The 20,310-nt window shown below is 39.9% G+C and overlaps 1 protein-coding gene across 1 annotated transcript in view; it reads left to right on the forward strand.

The window, feature by feature from the left end:
- Positions 1-11,143: 11,143 nt before the first annotated feature.
- itga4 (integrin alpha 4) overlaps positions 11,144-20,310 on the forward strand; it is a 33,093-nt gene continuing 23,926 nt past the window's right edge. Inside the window, exons 1-7 of the mRNA XM_044217060.1 lie at positions 11,144-11,625; positions 13,195-13,395; positions 14,199-14,317; positions 15,867-15,967; positions 16,719-16,851; positions 17,761-17,828; positions 18,168-18,300. Coding sequence (XP_044072995.1) covers positions 13,208-13,395; positions 14,199-14,317; positions 15,867-15,967; positions 16,719-16,851; positions 17,761-17,828; positions 18,168-18,300 — 742 coding nt within the window. The 5' untranslated portion in view covers positions 11,144-11,625; positions 13,195-13,207. The remainder of the gene's footprint in view (positions 11,626-13,194; positions 13,396-14,198; positions 14,318-15,866; positions 15,968-16,718; positions 16,852-17,760; positions 17,829-18,167; positions 18,301-20,310) is intronic.

Below are 20,310 nucleotides of genomic sequence, written 5' to 3' on the forward strand. Positions count from 1 at the left end.
CCACAACCTAGCTAACGTTAGTTATATTACTTGCTGTGTCGTTATTTACTTAATATCATAGTATTTGTCATGGTATTGGATTCCTCCAAAATCGCATACCCCACCTTTAAGATCTGAGAACTTCTTCTACCACTGGTGTACTCGGTAAAGTACCACCACCTGGAAATGAACCGTGGATCTCTGTGGTGGTGTTTTGCCCCGTTTTTTAAAATTCTCTTGGTAAATGGTAAATGGACTGTACTTGTATAGTGTCTATCATGGATCTTTCACAAGTTGATGTCACCTGAGTGTTGGACAGGTCATATGTGAGGCAGGTCACATTGTTGTGTGAAGCCACCTGTGAAGGATGTCAGGACATGGTGTCAGACTCTCGTTCCTTCTACGTCCAGGGTGAAGGTCTGTTTGTGCCTGTCCATCAGTGGTGGAAGAAGTACTCAGATCCTCTACTTAAGTTAAAGTAGCAATACTACAGTGTAGAAATACTCTGTTACAAGTAAAAGTCATGTAATCAAAATTTTACTTAAGTAAAAGTACAAAAATATTAGCAACAAACTTTACCTAAAGGACAAAATGTAAAAGTACCCATCATGCAGAATGGCACATTTCAGAATTCATTTTAATTACTTTAGATACTGCTGGGTTTGCATTTATTTGTTGACTATATTTTGTATTATTAAACTGAATTTAGAAATGAACTAATAACTAAAGTTATCAAATAAACATAGTGGAGTAAAAGTATAAAGTTGCAGAAGTACCTCAAAACTGTACTTAAGTGCAGTACTTGAGTAAACGTATTTAGCTACTTTCCACCACTTCTGTCCATGCATCTCCTCTGTTGCCATGTGCAAACTGACTGTTGCACTCCGACACTATAGCTGCATGTTGCTGTTTCCTCCTCCACGTAAAATGGCGGCTTCCCTTTTTGTTTAAAACGTACAGGAAACATACTTGCAGGCTGTGTGTAATTGTGACTGTGAGATAGTTCATAGACAACAGAGCACATACACACACACACACACACACAGTGAGGCCTGATGGAACCAATTAGCAGACGTTATCATGGCCTGGAGACGTCACAAGCTGTTCAGACCCCCCCAGCCCCCCTCCTCCCCCCAGGGGGTCTCTGTGTGTGTGGTTGTGTGTGTGTCACTGCACATACATCACTGCTAAAATATTTACAGTCCTCTGTGTTTTACAGTTTATATTACTGACCTACATTCATCTGTGTGTGTGTGTGTGTGTGTGTGTGTGTGTGTGTGTGTGTGTGTGTGTGTGTGTGTGTGAAGTCATGGCTAACTGACTGTCAGTGACCTCAGCCACAGGAACATCTCCATATAAGGCTGTGAACACACAAAGCTTCGGAGTGCTGTGTCCGTGCTCATGTTTAAAATCGGACCGTTTTCTCTCTCAGCTCAAATCTGTAAAGTGTGTCTGTTTACCGCTGTTGCTAGGAAACAACTTCACCATCAATTTTGACATTTTATACATTTGGTATAATTTAGAACAATACATCACACTTTAAAGTTCACCTGGAACTGATCTCAGACTACCTGGTTGGAGTAACTTGGTCCAGACCTGGGTTCAGAAAAAGTGGTCATGAGTAACAGTCTGGTCAGCATTTAAAATAAAATCGGCTCATTTCAATGAAATTGCTGTGATCAGTGGTTTCGCTCACAGGGGTGAAGAGTTCAAATTTGGTGAACTTTGAAACAGAAATTTTCACTGCTGACAAATAGTAAGCTTTCTTGACAGTGCTGATCTTTATGGGAACTGAGAGTCGGAGAGTCCAAAATGGAGGAAGTATTATATGTTGTGCTGTGTATAGCCCATCCAGTTATATTTAACCTCCTCTGTCAGAGTATAAACTGCTCCACAAGAGAGGAATGGTTTGCAGAAAATTATAAGACAGGATTCGACAGTCCACATACGTCTTTTGAATAAACTGTGTGAACTTACTGTCTCGTTAGCGACCAACCTAGCTAGCTCGATAGCTACTCTGACTGAAGGGCTTGCATGATTCAGGCTGGCCAGCTACAATTACCTACTACTGAGTCACCAACTAGGATGAATTTCTCTGTGCCACTTTCTGTTGTGACCGGGGCTTTAAAGACTCCTTAAACAGACGACAGCCAGCCAATCAGAAACAAGTATTTTCTCTTACAGAGGCACAATGTGGAAGTTTTAATTCAAAGAAACATGAGGGGAAATGTTAAATGGATTCTATCAGATGTGGTCAGTAGGTCACTGTGTGTGTGTTTATGCGTGTCCTTCCATTTTCAGTAATGTCAGCAGCCCCGCTCACCTCCTCCATCCTCTCCCTCCCTGTCTCCTCCTGATCCTGTGCAGCCTCCTCCTCACACACACACACACACACACACACACACACACACACACACACACACACACACACACACACACACACACACACACACACACACACACACATCCCACTCTGAGATCAAAGCCCTGTATCTGATCACACTGATCTGTGTAGATGTGAACACAGCAGGGATCAGCTGTCTATTAGCATACCACAGATAACAAGATAACACACACACACACACACACACACACACACACACACACACACACACACACACACACGGTCTGTCTCATGAAGTGAGTTCAGCTCTTTTAGTCATGTTTATCATGTGAATCAGCCATCAGCAGAGAAGACAAACAAACTGTTACAGACCTGTGATCTGTTTATTTGTTGACGCTTCAAATGTATTAGTTTTTTTGTCACGTTTTTACAAATTGGATGCATTTTTGTTTTAGGTTAAATTTAGTCGCCATTTATCTTATATAATATTTTGTAGTTATATGTGGTTGTGAATTAAATTGTTTACTGTGTAACACCAGACAGATTAGCAACCACTCAACTAATTTGAACTGAACTCAGCTAGACTCTAGTTAGTCTAGACAACTATTTTAAACATCTAAACTAAAGTAAACTGGAAAGACTGGACGTCTAAACTCTACTAAAGGGGTGGCAGTGGCTTAGAGATAGAGCAGTTGCCCACTAATCAGAAGATCAGCGGTTCAATCCTCAGCTTCCCCTGCATGTCGGAGCGTGAGTGTGTGAGAATGATTAGTTTCTTTCTGATGAGCAGTTGGCACCTTGCATCGGTGTGTGAATGGGACACGTAGTGTAAAGTGCTCCGAGTGTTTGGAAGACTAGAAAGGCGCTATACAAGTACAGTCCATTTAAAGTAAATTAGACAACGTTCTGCAAGTAAAGTAAACGTCAAAACTCCATAAAGATAATTAGACAGCTAAACTAAACTGGGAAAACTGAAGTAAACTAAACATCCAAATGAAAGGAAACTGGAAAAACAGAACATATAAACTCTACTAAAGAAAACTATAATAATAAACTAAACTAAGCTAAAGTTAACAAAAAATTAAACATCCAAACTGAAGAATCTGAACTAAACAACTAATGAAAAAACTAAACATGGAAACTCTACTAAAGTAAATTAAACAACTCTACTAAACTAAATTGCTAAAGTAAAGAAAATTTAAATAAACTAAAGATCTAAATCTATAAATAAATAAACTGGAAAAACAAAAGTAAGTTAAACTTCCAAAATCTATTGAAGAAATTCAAGAACTATACAAAAGAAACTAAAATAAAATGAAAAACTAAAGAACTAGACTGATTTTAACAACTAAAATAAAACAAAGTTAAATTTTCCATTTTCCGCTGAAGGGAAACTTTACATAAATAGTGTTTATTCTAAGGTAATTTCTGTTCTGTTTCCCGTTTTCTGAATTTGTCTTTCAGTATCCATTCACACAGATGTTGTTGCTGAGATACTGTGTGTTGTTTCATGTTTCTCTTGTCATGACGACTGCACCACCATACTAAAATGATTTAATAGACACTCATACATGCGAGCTACTAGCAGAGGAAAAATCCAATCCTGGGCTGCTGTGTTGAGAAAGTTGTCTTCTTTTTTTTTGTGCCTTTATTTGATAGTGCGGTCGAACATAGACAGGAAAGGGGGAGAGAGGGGGGGGGGATGACATGCAGTAATGGGCAGAGTGTGCGTTTTAGTAGGTGAGCTACTGGGGCGCCCCAGAAAGTTGTTTTCTTGATGTCGTTGTTACACACAATCACTCCTCCACATCTGTAGAAACTGTGACACATCAGCCTTTTAGGAAACTGTAAAGCAGAAAAAAAGAAAGAGGGGACAACACTTGGAGAACAGTTGACTGACTGATCGAATGCATCTCGTCACGTCTCTGTTAAGTTGCACTTGAACACAACATGACAACATGCCCGTACACTCAGTCGCTGGTTTATTAGGTACACCTAGCAAAAACCAATGCAGTCTAATACAACAGTCTTATGAAGGTTATAATGTTCAGTTTTTGCTTAAACTGCTACAGACACAGCCGGTTTCACCTCTGTTCAGTCTCCTCCTGCTCTCTGTGATCAACAGTACTGTGTTTTATTACAGCTGAAAATCATAATATAGTTGTTCTCATTTACATATTTTCTGTTTCTGTTGTTAGCCAACTGAACTAGAAAGAAATAGTGATTTAATTGTGGCTCATAAACTCTACATGTTAACCAGCAGTCAATCCCAACCTGCTGTGCCGCGGCGATAAAATCATTTGCTTTTAATCGCAACATCGATTACGAAGAAAGTTGTAGGGAACAGAAAGGCCTTCTAAACGTTGCTGCCACATAGCGCCCTACCCTCACTGTGCAGCTTACGTCATCGTTTTAGAAAAGGTCAGTTTTCCCGTACACACAGAAACAATTTACACACTCTGAAGACAGATTCGAAAAAGCTCAGTTTTGGAGGAGAAAAACACTGTTTTAATCGGTGTGGAGGGCTGATCCAATTTTAATTGGTTTAGTGTGGATGTACTCCCAGGAATGTGAGAAAAAAGAGAGTGAAATGAAAAGAGAACTGGGGAAGTGTCAAAGCTGTGAGCTGTCATCTGAAACAAAAGCACACACTCAGCGCATGATGACTGCATGACTGACAGCACTGCTGCTGCTTTCTGTGTGTATGATTGAGACTAAGTGCTTATACTGGTTGTTTTAACTGGTCTTACTGGCAGCTAAAGGGGTGCTATCAGTGCTAGCAGGAACGCTAATGAATGAGCAGGATGGCAGTCAGCGTGTGTGCTTCAGTAACCTGATTTGTCCAAAACAAAATCACTTAAATCTGAAAACTGGTTACATGTAAAAACATCTTGCGTTCACACTGAAACCCAAAAAATCTCTTGTTCTTCTTAGTGTACTTGTATAGCACCTTTCCAGTCTTCCAAGCACTTTACACTACGTGTCCCATTCACACACCGATGCAAGGTGCCAACTGCTCATCAGAAAGAAACTAATCATTCTCACACACTCACGCTCCGACATGCAGGGGAAGCTGAGGATTGAACCGCTGATCTTCTGATTAGTGGGCAACTGCTCTATCTCTAAGCCACTGCCACCCCTTTAGTAGAGTTTAGACGTCCAGTCTTTCCAGTTTACTTTAGTTTAGATGTTTAAAATAGTTGTCTAGACTAACTAGAGTCTAGCTGAGTTCAGTTCAAATTAGTTGAGTGGTTGCTAATCTGTCTGGTGTTACAGACATCCATCACCTGGACAGTCTGGTGAGTCTCAGCTGGTTAAACAACTAATTTGTCTTTAATGAAAGTGATGTGATGGCATTAAAGCTTCCTGTTAACCGGGCCAACAGTAATTTGACCATTCTCCAAACCCCTCCCCCTAACAGTTGTCCAATCAAACTATAGGCACAACGGGTCTGTCAAGCTTTGGATTTCTCCACATGTTGAAGCTGTACATCGTTAGCATGTCTGGCAAACTATCTTACAACCTACAGTTGTAATAACCAAGGGTTCCCCAGAATGGGATGACACCTCTGATTGGCTAGACTGGCAGCTGAGGAGGGTTTGGGGGGAATGGACTAGTATGGGATGGCATGGTGGGAGAGGGCCTGATCGATGCTAAGTCCTCTTCCCCCTCCTGTAGGGGTGGGGGCTGTTCTAGAGGGGATCTGACCTGCAACGGGCCAGCTACCTCCTACGGGTCTCGGGGTGGCCTTAAGCACAAGAAAGCAAAAAAAAAAAAAGCAAGAACAAATGAGAAAGGGGGAAAAAGGAAAAACAAACAAAATCAAAACAACAAAACAAAATAGAGGGATAAAATAAAGGGACCCAACGGTCGTGTCCTGGTTCCACCCCGACACATCCCAGGGGCCGACCAGAAATGCCCCCTTGGAGTAGTACACCTCCTGTTAATTAATTAATCTTATCTGTATTTCTATCCTTTTTATTTTTTGCTTGTTTTTGTTGTTTCTCTCTCTATTTTTGTATGAGTACATTGTTTTTAGGAAAATCCTACTCATTCGGCCTTTAAGTTTACACTCCAGCAACCCCTGCCAATATTACCTGAGATAGCGTTACATTTGCTAAACTTATCGGTTAGTCCTCATCCTAAAAGCCTTTTCTCTTGTAATGTTAAAAGCGAAAACATAATGTTTGAAAATATTAACAAGTCTGTAAGCTAAGCAGCCAGACAGGGTTATGTTAGAATGAAATAATTTTATAATACAGGAATAAAATGAGAGACTACTGTTTCCTTATAGAGCAAGAACAATTATGTTTATTTAAATGTCCTCTACATGGATCATTACCTGGTGAGGAGGCTGTTAGCTTTAGCTTCAGCCTTTTAGCACGAGATCATGAATCTTTCACAAGATTCTTGTTTTAAAACAAGTAAGCTGGAAACGTTAAAAAGTCCACCAGAGACGGTGTTTTCAACCAACTCATTAAGCTAACGCTATCTTAATTAGCAAGCTAGCTACAGCTGATAAAATCTGCTAGTGACAATGTGCTGCGCGAGAAAAGTTGATCTGCCACTCTTTAAGCAAACACACACAACAAAGCAAAAACAAAACAAACAAACAAAGGAAATGACAGCTTCAGACTACGGTACTCTCACTCTATATATTTTACCCATCTGTCTTCACTTGATCTCTGTTACAGTTAGCTCTTACCACTTCCCTCAGGTTTTTTTTTTAAGTTTAGGAGTTAGTGTCCGCGGAAAACATTGACAACAGTCACTATTAATGCATTAACGACACACCCAAAATCTGTATGAGTCTAAAAGAAAATAGACCCATTTTCTGACGCCTGAGCTGCCATGTTTGATCCGTCCTCAAATGCGCCATCTCCATGGAAACAGAGCAAGAGGTAAATGGCTCCTTCTGCCAAAAAATTGTTGTTTTAGATAAAATGTCACTCATAATACAGTATGTCGTCTTAATACTTGAGCTGTGTATACCAGTCTCATTAATATTTGTCTCATTTAATATTTAGAAATTTTAATTAAAATACCACAGCCAAGGAAAATCCTGCTCTCTAATTGGCTAACAGGTGTCTGTTAAAACAGGTCAACAGTTCAACCATAGAGACTGAGAGCAACTGAAGGGCTGAAACGCTAACAAAATGCCTGTAGCTAGCTAAAAACATTCAGCATGTCAAAGGATTATTTTAGCACCCTATGTCTACCAGAGAGGAAAAGGTATATTGACAAACTCAATATTGTCGGTCTGTGTCAGTGTCCCTTCTCCTTACCTTGCTTTTGCAGTTGAAATCAAAGGTTCGGAGGCAACGTCATCAGAGTTTTTAAAGATCATTATTGAAATCTATAAAGACCTGAATAGGTTTGCAAGGCGACTGAGGTCACACAAGCATACAATTTAGTATTTATACATTTCGGCATAGAGGGTAGTAACCCCACACACCAGTTACAGCAAATCACGTCTTATTGCCTGTATACACATTTGTCTTCTTAAAAGCTCAGTTTTTCGGCTCAGCAGCTAATAAAAACTTCGTTCTGGGTGCTGTACCCTGTTGGTAGTGCATCCCACCACACAGCAGCTTTTAGGCGTTTTTCTGTTGATTGCTAGTGGACCAAAGTGACAAGGAGGCACCTTCACGCAGTACAAAATCACTGGAGAGAGCGATGAATTGTTTTACCCTCCGGTGTGGGCGGGACTGTGCTCTGTCTCTATTGTACTAAATCAGTGCTCAATATACTGTATAATAAGGTTAACCATAGCAAGTACTGACGTTTCAGACTCTGTTCGCTAACTGACTAACTGTTAACTGAGTGTTGAAACTAACCAAACCGTGCATTAAACTGACTACAAACACAGTTGGAGGATGGAGGAGGAGGATTTAAATACAGCCTGTCTTTGTTCCTTTGGTCAGTGGACGTGGTATAAGAGACATAATGGACTCCCAGGTGTTCTGATATCAGACAATAACGGACTCGGAGGAGGAAACTCGACTCTACTTCGTGTCTCTGTCAGTAATTTAAACTCAGAGTGTGTGGGAGGGTGGGAACAGCAGCTGGACAGATTCCAACATAATAACTGGAGGGTCATTAACAGGAAATACCAACAAACACACTGAGTGAATGTGTATGTATGTGTGTAGTACAGAGTTCCTGTCCAAGATTCACACAATCAGTCTGTCTGCTCCGCAACTGCCTTTCTGTCTGGAGCTATTTTTATCACAATAGTTAAAATCAGAATTATAGTTGATGTAGTAGTTATATAGTGATGAATAGAGATGTTTGCTATAAAGTTTGAGTTGAAGAAAGTTTGGTACATTCCTATTTTTTTTTTTGCGCTCACAACTTTCTGTGAAAGTACATACAGACACTCTGAATAAACATTGTTGAAAATTAAAAAAAATGCTGTTCCTCTTTTATTTTCTTCTGGTTTATTTTCTGATGGCTGGTTGAAGGTCTGGAATGAACCACAGAGCGGTTTGAGTTCTTCGGTGACTCTGTAAGGGCAAATATTCTTCCCCTGAATTTACAACTGTAAGCTATTCATCACTTCAAACTCCAAACTACTTATAAAGTCATTGTTTATTGAGTCCAGTAACGCTGGATTAAAACTGTTTGAATCACACAAGTAGTTAGTGCTGTAGAATGTATTTTTAGTGAATATTTACACAGAAACAGCTGGACGGATCTGTTGAACTGACTTAACTGCAACAACACATAACTGATATGATACTACTACAACTACTGGGCTGTATATCTTTTCTCTATAATCATGTCTTGTCTCTTTATACTGCAGAGCTTTTGGGGGAGTTTTTGTTGTCTGGGTAACAGACAAAATAACAAGACTAACAGTCTACAGCCATGCTAGCAGCCATGTTCAGTCTATGAAGCCGTATTTAGGCACGGCGGTGCTTTGAGCTAAATGCTAACGTCAGCATGCTAACATGCTCACAATGACAATGCGAATATGCTGATGTTTAGAAGGTATACACATGTTCACCGTCTTAGTTTAGACACAGACAATTACTCAAACTGGACTTCCTGGAACATATTTCATCATCTCACCTGTACCTGAAACAACACGCCCCCAACCAAAGCAACCAAAGCAGCACATTACTGGTTCCCAGAGGATGAATCCTAATGACTATGGTGATCCCTTTACTGTCATCTAGCGCCATCATCAGGTCAAAATTTTACTTAGTCTAATACTTTGGTTTTCTGACCAAATACCAGCAAAACTAATGATATTCCCGCCAGCCTCAGCTGCACTTTGTGCTTAGTGCTAATTAGCAAATGTTAGCATGCAAACGTGCGAAACTAAGACGGTGAACATGGTAAACATTGTGAGCATGTTAGCATGCTGATGTTAGCATTTAGCTAAAGCACTGTTGTGTTCAAGCACGGCCTCACAGAGCTTATAGTGTGGCTGTAATCAGTCGCTATTTAACATATATGCACTATATTTATTTAATTTGAGTGTCCGAATGCTGAGTGTGATGAAATGGAATAAAAAGAGTCAGGCAACAGACCTAAAATTATGATTATTCATAAGTGTCCTAAGTCTATACCTAGCAAACTATTAAATGTTTATTATGGAGGTATAGTGAATTATTGAACGAGGGAGTGATTTCAGACACCCATGTCTTGTTATAACACGGTGTTGTTTTCGGTCTGAAATGTGGCTAATGTTGGTCTGAGCACTGCCTTATTAATAATTATACGGTTAGTTAAGTGTCGCTTCAGCTGAGCAGGATTACAGACCACATAACTGCTGTAACGTCCCACTGGGGTTACACTCCAATACCGGAATTATAGTACTCCTAAACTTCTTTAAATGTAAATCAACTTTAAGTTCACTTTTTAAAAAAACAACGTTCAGTGCCAGCTCATGTCGTCTTTTAATTTATGGTCCAGCAGTGGTGGAGGAAGTACTCAGATATTTCACTCAGATCTTTTAAGTAAAAGTAGCAATAGGCTAGTAAAAGTAAAGAATAGTAAATAGTAAAAGATAGTAAAAGTCCTGCATTCAAATTTTAGCTAGTAAAAGTACAATTAGCATCAAAATAGCCCAAAGCACCAAAAGTGAAAGAAGGCCACACATTATGCTGAATTGCCCATTTCATAATAATATATACTATATTACTGGATTATTTTATTGATGGATTATTGTGTATTAATGTTGTATCTGGTGAAGGTGGGGCTGATTTTAATAACTTTATATACTGCTGGATAGCGTGTGAATTCCCCAGGGATTAATAAAGTCTTATTTTAACCTAATAATACATCATAATTTATTTGTTGATTGTAATATTAGTATTATCCGCAAAGTAACTACTAACTTAAGTTAGCAAATAAATGTGGTGGATTAAAAAGTACAATATTTTAAGTAGCAAAAATGGAAATATTTAAGTACAAATACCTCAAAATTGTACTTGTGCAGTACTTGAGTAAATGTACTTTGGTATGTTCCACCACTGTGGTCCAGTGTCACATCTGTAACATCTGTAACATCTGTAGCCTAAAAGCTCGGACTAGTCTATGGCTCTGACCATCAGAGTCTGACTCATATTTATGTTGTTTGTTTGTTTGTTTGTTTCCAAAGCTGTATATTTGAGTATTCGTGTGTTTCAGCGTTCAGACGGTAAAATCGGATTACAGCCACACTGACTCCATTCACACTTTAGTGATAAAGGAAGAGGAAACACCCCGAACACACACACACACACACACACACACACACACACACACACACACACGCTCACACACACACACTCACACACACACACACACACACACACAGAGAAAGCTGTGTGCACACCCTTGCGCGCTCAGTTTAGGCGGACAACCGGGGTGGAGAGGAAACACCGTTACACACGCGCACGCGCGCAGAAGGAGGGATGGTCTCCGCGCGCTCACTTCTCATTTTCATTGACTTAATCTGAAACTCAGATGAACTCTAGTTTTTGCTGATTTTTGCCTTCAGTTTTGTTCACTCGGTTTCATCTCAGCTCACTTTTCTGTCAGTTAGGGAATCCCGGAGCCTCGTGCGCTGCCTCGCGCAGACGGACAAGCCGGTTCACACACGAGACGCTTAACGGACCGAGAAGCAACAGGAGGTTTCGCGAGCGACTCACACCGGGACAGGAAGGATTGTAACGGAGACTTTTGGAGCACACTGCGGCTCTTTGACTCTGCCTGCCCGGTACTGATCCAACCACTGCCCGGTACCGACTGGACACACAGTCTGACCCGGGATATCTGCTGTCTGACCCGGGATATCTGCTGTCTGAGAGGTAGGCTACAGTAAACGTTGACCGTTAGTCGGTTAATAAACTAGTTGACAAAGTTAATAAAGAAAAGTTTTCAGTCATAAAAACACTAAACAAAACATTTTCCGTTTCTTCAATGCGACGCTTTTCTGTCTTAAACTGAATGTCTTTGAATTTGTGGACTGTTGAAAAATAAGTTTGGTGATATTTGGTGTGGGTTTTTTTTTTGTGTGTGGACATTTTAAAGATTAATTGATTGATCAAAATTGATGCGTAAATAAACTGATGATGATAGCCTAATACGACTAATCGTTAGTTATAGTGGTGAAAAATGTCCCCAAATCCTGTTCTTCAGTAAAAGAACCGCAATGTAAAAATGCTCAATTTCAAGTAGGCTAAACGCCCTGATATCAAACTTTTATTAATTAAAAATATTGATAATAAGAGTCGACATGGTCAGACCAAGAAGTTTGGGGGCTCTGGAAAAAAACTGTCCCCAGTCAGTTTGTTCCTCCAACTGATTCAGTCGGATTTCATGTCAAAGTCTGATTCATAAATCTGATTTAAACTGTAGATTAGGCTAATTAGTCTGCAAGCTAAGACTTAGCTAGACTAGTTATTTAAAAATAATAATGTGTTTAATTGTATGGAAGTTAAACTGGTACAAGCTGGTTTACAGGAATCACTTCATCATTTGATTAGCTTAAATATTTCAACTCTGATTTTCCCCTTTCTGATCAAGCAATTCACTTTTTTTTTTAATTATAGCACCTTTCAAGCAGGGGTGCAGCCCAAAGTGCTTCTAAAACAAGACTAAAATGAGAAGAAAAACTCAGAAGGAAACGAACAAAGACAAAATATAATAATAAAATGTTCGATAACAACACAAACTGAGTTACAGCTATACAGTTCAACATTTTGGGGAAAACACTAGTTCGCTTTTTTTGCTCACAGTTAGATAAGAAAATTGATACAACTCAAATGTCTGTCATTAAATATGTAGCTATAGCCAGCAGCTGGTTAGCTTAGCTTAGCATAAAAAGTGTAAACAGGGGGAACAAAGTTAGTGTGGCTCTGTCCGAACAAAATCCACCTACCAGCACCTCTAAAGCTTACTAACTAGCAGGTATATCTTGTTTGTTTAATCTGTACAAAAACCGAAGTGTAAAGACAACAATTCACTGAAGTTATGTGCGGACTATTACATGGCCAGGAGCAGTTGCCAGGCAACCAGGCAGCGGAGACTACTGGAAGTTACTGGTCCGGCACATAACACCCGTTAAAACGCAGAATTGTTGTTTTTACACTTCGGTTTTCGTACAGATTAAACAAACAAGATGTAACGTGTTTAATGAATTAGTGAGCTTTAGAAGTGCTGGTAGGTGGATTTAGTTACATTTGGGCAGAGCCAGGCTAGCAGTTTCCAGTCTTTATGCTAAGCTAAGCTAACTGTCTGCAGACATGAGACAGCCTGAGTTTGTAAAGATGGAGACGAAGCTGCTGATGATTCTTGTGGCTTCTCTGGATTTAAAGTTTGTTCTGACCTCATGTGTATTGATTGTTATTGATTCGTGTCTCTCTGGTGTCCTGCAGTTTGTCCTTCATCATGCGTCCCTCAGAGGGCAGCGTGTGCACGCACTGCAGCCTGATCCTGGTCCTGGTTCAAGTCCTGGTCCTGGTCCTTCCTGTGGCAGGATACACTCTGGATCAGGAACACAGTCTGGAGTTCAGCGGCCCCCCCTCCTCCATGTTTGGATACTCAGTCCTGCTTCATCGCCACAGAGCTCACAGCTGGTCTGGATCTATACTGTTCATCTGATATTGATCTGTGATTGATCCTCTATTGATCTTCTGTTGATCTATTATTGATCCTCTGTTGATCTATTATTGATCCCCTGTCCTTCTGCTATCGATCCTCTAGCTGTCCTATACTAAACATCTACTCATCCTCTGTTGATCCATTTTTGATCATCTATTAATATTTTATTGATCTGCTAGTGATTTTCTATTGATCTACTATTCACCCTATTTTTATCTACTATTGATCTTTTATTGATCTTTTGTTAATCTGCTATTGATCTTTTATTGATCTGATTGTTGAATCTCTAATTGATCTACAATTGATCGCGTTGATCTTCTATAGATCTTCTATAGTGATCTACTATTGAACCTTTGTTGATCTGCTATTAATCTGCTGTTGATCCGCTATTGATCTGCTATTAATTTATATTAAACTCCTGGAAATCTGGGCGTTTTGATCTCATGGATGGCTGAACTACATATCAAAGCATTATAGGTGTTAATAATGTTAGTGATGAATCTCCTCAGTTGTGAATTTTGACCTTTAAGTAGTAAAAATAAATTACTGCTGTCCTTATTGAGCTGCAGAGATCAGTAAATTTAGATTTATTTCATTATCATAGTGATGCTTTATTAGCTGCCATCTTCACAGTAGGACTGTGTCTGTGTGTGTTTGTGTGTGTGTGCATGCTAATTAGCCAGTTCTCGTCAATGAGAGAAGCTCTTTGATGCTTCACACACAGATGCCATTCAGACACTGAACAGACACAAAGACAGATCCTCTCTCTCTCTCTCAGGTTGGTGGTTGGAGCCCCAGTAGCGAACTCGTCCTCCAGTCCGTCGGTTCGATCTCCAGGAGCTGTTTACCGCTGCAACATCACTGCTGAGCGCCAGCTCTGCCACCACATACATGCTGGTGTGTTTCTGTCTGTCAGTGTGTGTGTTGTTAAGTCCCATCTCAAGGATTTGAAATACTAACCTGTTCTATCATAGAAAAGGTTTCAGTCGTAGTCATCTGGACACTGTTTTCAGAATCAAGATGTTTCGGCTCCCATCCGGAAGTCATTCTCAATTGTGAAAAAATGGATTTTTTCAAATAGTGAAATTTTTTTTCACAATTGAGAATGACTTCCGGATGGGAGCCGAAACGTCTTGATTCTGAAAACAGTGTCCAGATGACTACGACTGAAACCTTTTCTACGATAGAACACTCCTGGACGAATGACTTCCGGATGGGAGCCGAAACATCTTGATTCTGAAAACAGTGTCCAGATGACTACACCAACTAACCTGTTCCTCACACCAAATGTGCAAACGGGCATTATCTAAAGCATTATCTATTACATTGCTATTATAAAGCATTACCTCTCCTACAAAGCAGCTAACTGTGACACAACAAACTACATCAGAATGTAAACAATGACAATATTACTTTTTCGCTTTACTTAAACCCTGCGCCCCACCTCACATTTAGTGTTCATAAGCAGCATATAAATATTGAATAAACACACTATAATATAGTTGTTAGCAGATGTAAGTGTTTTAATGTATTAATGTATTTGTCAACAATTATAACTCCTCCTGTGGGCAGCCACAAGTAGAGGCTGCTGTATAAACAGATAATGAATGACAATATAGTAAAACACAGTTGTAATAATTTAAAATAGGTCTTCATAGGAGAAATTCTAATTGTTGACAATTACTGTACATTGTTATACACTTAAAATGTCCTTATATGTGCTTACAACTACATTATAATGTGTTATAAACCATTTATTAAATACTGCTTATAAATGCTAAACAGGGTGGGTTACAGTAAAATGTTACTCTGTCCAGAGAAAACAATCCGCCTAGTCCCGCACATGAGCCCCTTTAAACCACAACTTGTTGTTTTTACACTTAAGTTTTTGTACAGATTAAACAAATGAGACAGAACGTGTTAAATATTGAGCTTTAGAGGTGCTGGTAGGTGGACTTTGTTGCCTTTGGAGAGAGTCAGGCTAGCCCTGTTTCCAGTCTTGCTGTCTACCATGTAAACACTATCAGCTGTGGCCTTTAAAGGGAGAGTTCACCCCAAAATCAAAATACATATTTGTCCTCTTACCTGCAGTGCTATTTATCCATCTAGATTGTTTGTGAGTTTTGGAGATATCGGCCGTAGAGATGTCTGCATTTCTTGAATATAATGGAACTATATGGCACTCGGCTTGTGGTGCTCAAAGCGCCAAAAAATATATTTGAAAAACTCAACAGCAATGCCTCTTTCCAGAAATCACGACCCGGTTATTCAAGATAATCCACAGATTTGTTGTGAGCAGTTTCATGTAGGAACTATTTTCTTTCTACCGATAGTTCCTACGTGAAACTGCTCACAACAAGGTCTGTCCATTTAACAGTAAAACACCACTGAATTTCCTGTGAAGGAACAGTTGAATTAATTTGTGTGTGTTTGTCTATGTTTGCAGACATGCTGAGCTGTGGGAAGACATGTGAAGCAGAGAGTGATCACCAGTGGATGGGAGTCAGTCTGTCCAGACAACCTGGAGACAATGGAGGACACATCCTGGTAACACACACACTTTCTCTCTCTCTCACACACACATGCACCAACACTGAAGTGTATCAACACATCAGGGTGTTAGAGGTAGACGAGCTGTGATTGGTCACCTTAGGCTGCTTGTGTTTCTCCCTCCATGTTCACGATGACGACTGATTGTCAACAGTGAAGATAAATGAGGATAAATGGATGAGGAAGAAAAATACTCAATAATCTGCTGTTTCTCAGTACCACGCACACAAATTTCAGCCCTTTTCAGATGTGTACTCATTACAGTTTGATTAAGTAAATGTTCTGGCAATTTCACATGTTGGTCTCATGCCTGAATAAAAGCCAGAGTCACTTTTACATAAAGGTCTGTAACACTTCAACACAGCTCAAGTCTTAACTGAATGCTGAATCCACGCAGAAAGTGCAAGCTATTTAGCCTAGCTTGCTAGCTTCCATATTACTTTTTTGTGCAAAAATGGTTTTATTCTCCTTTGAAAAATGGAGTATCAGTATAGTTTATATTTCCTTACACAAAAAAATGAGAATTCTTAGCAAATGTGAATTTTAATTTCAGAGAAAAGTCATTCACCAGCAGAGTAGATTTGTAAATCCTGATAATGTTTGACACTCACAGAGTCTCTGTCACAGTGACATGGGTCATGGGAATAACAACACTCTTTTGCTAACTTGTGACTGTGTTATTGTCAGTAATGAGTCCATATCACATGTTGTTTGTGTGTTGTGTGTGTGTGTGTGTGTGTGTGTTCAGGCATGTGCTCACCGCTGGAAGAACGTCTTCTACTCAAAGAAAGACGGTCAGAACCACAAGCTGCCTAACGGAGTCTGTTATCGCTATGGCAGCGACCTGAGACACGCCCAACCCATCATCCCCTGCTACAGAGGTACACACACACACACACACACACACACACACACACACACACACACATTATGTAAGTATTGTGTGAATTTCTCGTTTTCTCATAACTCCACAATATGAAAGGAAATTAAGTGGTTCGAAGTGGACGGGGCCTTTTTGGAAAAATGTAATTTCCCCAATTACCACCTACCGACCCAAAATTTAACAATATCCACCTTATTGTTAACCCTATGATACCTTGCATGAATTATGGGTGTGACTTCCTGTATATAGCATACAATGATGTGTGAACACACCTTTTCACACCTAACTGCATAATGATATCACACCTCTGTTAGCTACTACCGAGGGAGAGGAGGACGACCTGAAGAAGTGGCCTCGGATGGCGTGCAGTAACTAACTTAGCCAGCACTACTTTGTTGCTATCGACCGTGAACCAATGAACAACCTGAAAAGCTCTGAGGCACATCAGTACTTCCATAGAAATAAAGTCACACACATTTTATTAAAGGAGGTGGAGCAAAACCGCGTCTATCTCAATGCAGAGTCAAGTTAGAGCCGCAAAGTCCCACCTCACAACATCCCCTAGCTAACGCTAAGCTAATTTCCGAGGCCACTTCTCCTGGTCGACCTCCCATCCCTTGGTAACGCAGAGGTATGATCATATTATCCCATTTAAAGAAAAAGTCAGACATTTTGGGAAACACGCTTAATCTCTTTCTTGCAGAGAGTTAAATAAGAAGATTGACACCACTCTTAAATCTGTACGCTAGCTAAATATTAAGCTACTGCCAGAACTTGCTGGATGAAGTGATGTTGTTGTGTGTGTGAGAGTGTGTGAAAGCAGCAGCTGTCCTGCTGCAGGAGGAAAACATTTAGGTTTTATCTTCATTTCTGTTTGTCTGTTTGTGTCTCTGTCTGTCTCTTGCAGACCACCAGAGGAAGTTCGGTGAGGATTATGGGTCATGTCAGGCCGGTATTTCTAACTTCCTGACAGAGGTCAGTAACACAGGCAACAAGCTAATTTAAAATCCTGTTTGTCTTCACTGTTTCCACCAGCAGACTGAATGTGATCCCTCAGAAGTATATGGTGTTTTAAAATCTGGAGCCTATGAAGCCACTTTCTTATTCTTCCTCAGTCTGTTGAAATGTAGAAATTCATTTTCACCATTTAAGTAAAGAAAACAAAAACTGTCAGCTATCTGTGTCGAGAATGAAAACTCACAACTTCCATTTTAAAGCATCAAATGTTGCAGAAATTATGATTTTGTGATACTTAGAGATATGCCATATGTAGAGACATGACAGAGCTTTAACAGAGGTCACATTATCTCTCAGGATCTGATCATCATGGGGGCTCCGGGGACGTCTTATTGGACGGGCTCAGTTCTGGTCTTTAACACGTCCAGCGGAGGGATGTCAGTGTACCTGGACGACGATGCTGGAGCCGTCAGCTATGGAAGCTACCTGGGTAACTGATACACCTGCTACTGTTCCAGTACTAGTAATGAAATAATGCTTACTACCGATGTACAACAGGTTTTTCCATGGACACTGGTCGGCCTGCTTTAGCCGTGCTGTGCCAAGCCAAGCCGTACGTTTACAGTCACTGCTGATTTAAACCGAACATTTCCTGCTGCTGCTGCTTCACATTAAAAGCTTTCCACAGGCGAACCAGTGGGATGCTTTTACCGTGGAAAAGTTATACGAAATGCAATGCATTTGTCGCCACACAGCAGTGGATATATCTGTCCTAATACCTACTGTAGCCACTGGTGGTACTACGACTGTAATATAGCCACATACACAAACTGCCAGATACAGTTCCTACTACTGCCACTAAAACCCACCACTACCTGGGTAAATAATACACATGCTACTACTGGTACTATTGTTCCTACCAGCAGTATACACCTTCTACCTGTGAGTTTAAACATACAGTTCACTTTGCATACCGGAAGTACTAAAACCAGCTGCAACACAGCAGATTGATAGAATACTGATCCATAAATAGTGACAATTGGTGTACAATTGGTGTATAATGTTTCAGCTGATAGAACATCACTTTTACCCAAGCGTACTGACGGACTCCGGCTGCTACTGCTGTGTTGCTGATGTGCCACTTTCACTGAGCAGCCTGTGTAGACAGGGTGTGATAGGATTCAGCTGCATAAAACCTAGTTGCATGACTAAGTTGTTATTTAAACAGTAATCTGATTTCGCCACTTCACTTGACCATATTTTCCAACCAAAACTGTAATATACATATTTGAAGTGTATCATAGTGTTTTTCCACAGGCCTGGTGTTGCTCTTTACAAAGTAATCTACCAGGAATGTGCACTTGAATGTATTTGATTGGACAATGCAGTGTGTTGCTGGATGAAGTTGCACTGTGTTGCGGCAAAAGTTGAGTTGAGTCCGAATTAGTTTTAAATATTGCAGGCAGGAATAATACAGGAAGAAACACCCACAGTGAGCTGCCTAAATTAAGGTATTATCAAAGTAATGCTGTCCTTTGAAAAACCATTCACACTGTGCCAGCATGACTTAATGGTTGTAGTTTCTTGTGGCTCAGCTCTACAGAAATATTATTTATATTATATTATGTATTATTTATATATATATATATTATATATTATGCTACAGCTTGGAGAGTTTTTTGGTTGTTTGTTTTTGGTTGGATGATGTGGAGTGATGGTGTAGTGAGATGACAGAGAGATCACAGTTTTTCTTATTGTGCATGTGTTACTTATCTCAGTTTCAGTTCAAGCTCTGACTTTGTGGGGAACAATTTTAGATACAGCTGCAGTTGTGCCGTTTATTTTCATCCCACCACACTGCTGTCACAGTGATACTTTCTCCTTCCTGACTCTTTGTCCTGACCATGTTCACATATACAGGGTATCTGAAGGTCTTGAAAGTTTTAAAAAGCATTGCATTTAGTTTCCTCAAAAAGATATACCTTAGAAGGTATTAAAAAGTCTTTTCATTTACAAATGTCGTTAACGTGTTCTCTTGCCTCCCGTTGATAGTAATGTTTTTATCTGATCTGTAAGGTATCTGATTACAGGCTGTCGGGTGACGTTATACATCTATAAACTAAAAGTGGGATTATTTTGACAGTGCTGCTGCAGGGGGCTGTTCAATCGTTTTTTGTGGAGTTTCAGTCAGCACCATCAGATCTGAAGCAAACACGGCCACTACTGGTAGCTACAAAGGCTAGGAAGCTCATCGTCTCATAATGAAAAGTGTCAGTATTAGCCAAAACTTAAATGAACTTAAATGAAAGAATGAATCATTTTAAATTGGTTAATCCATTCATCTGTTTTCTGCAGGTTATCTGGGTTCAGGTCAAGTTAATTTAATGAATTTATATTATGGGATTATTGTTACTTACTGCTGGGAAGTATTAAAAAAAATGTGATATAATAATTAATAATTCTAGGCCATATCATCCCTACATGCTTTGGCCAGTGTGAT

The sequence above is a fragment of the Siniperca chuatsi genome, linkage group LG12 (genome assembly GCF_020085105.1).
Source record: "Siniperca chuatsi isolate FFG_IHB_CAS linkage group LG12, ASM2008510v1, whole genome shotgun sequence".
Taxonomy (NCBI): Eukaryota; Metazoa; Chordata; class Actinopteri; order Centrarchiformes; family Sinipercidae; genus Siniperca; species Siniperca chuatsi.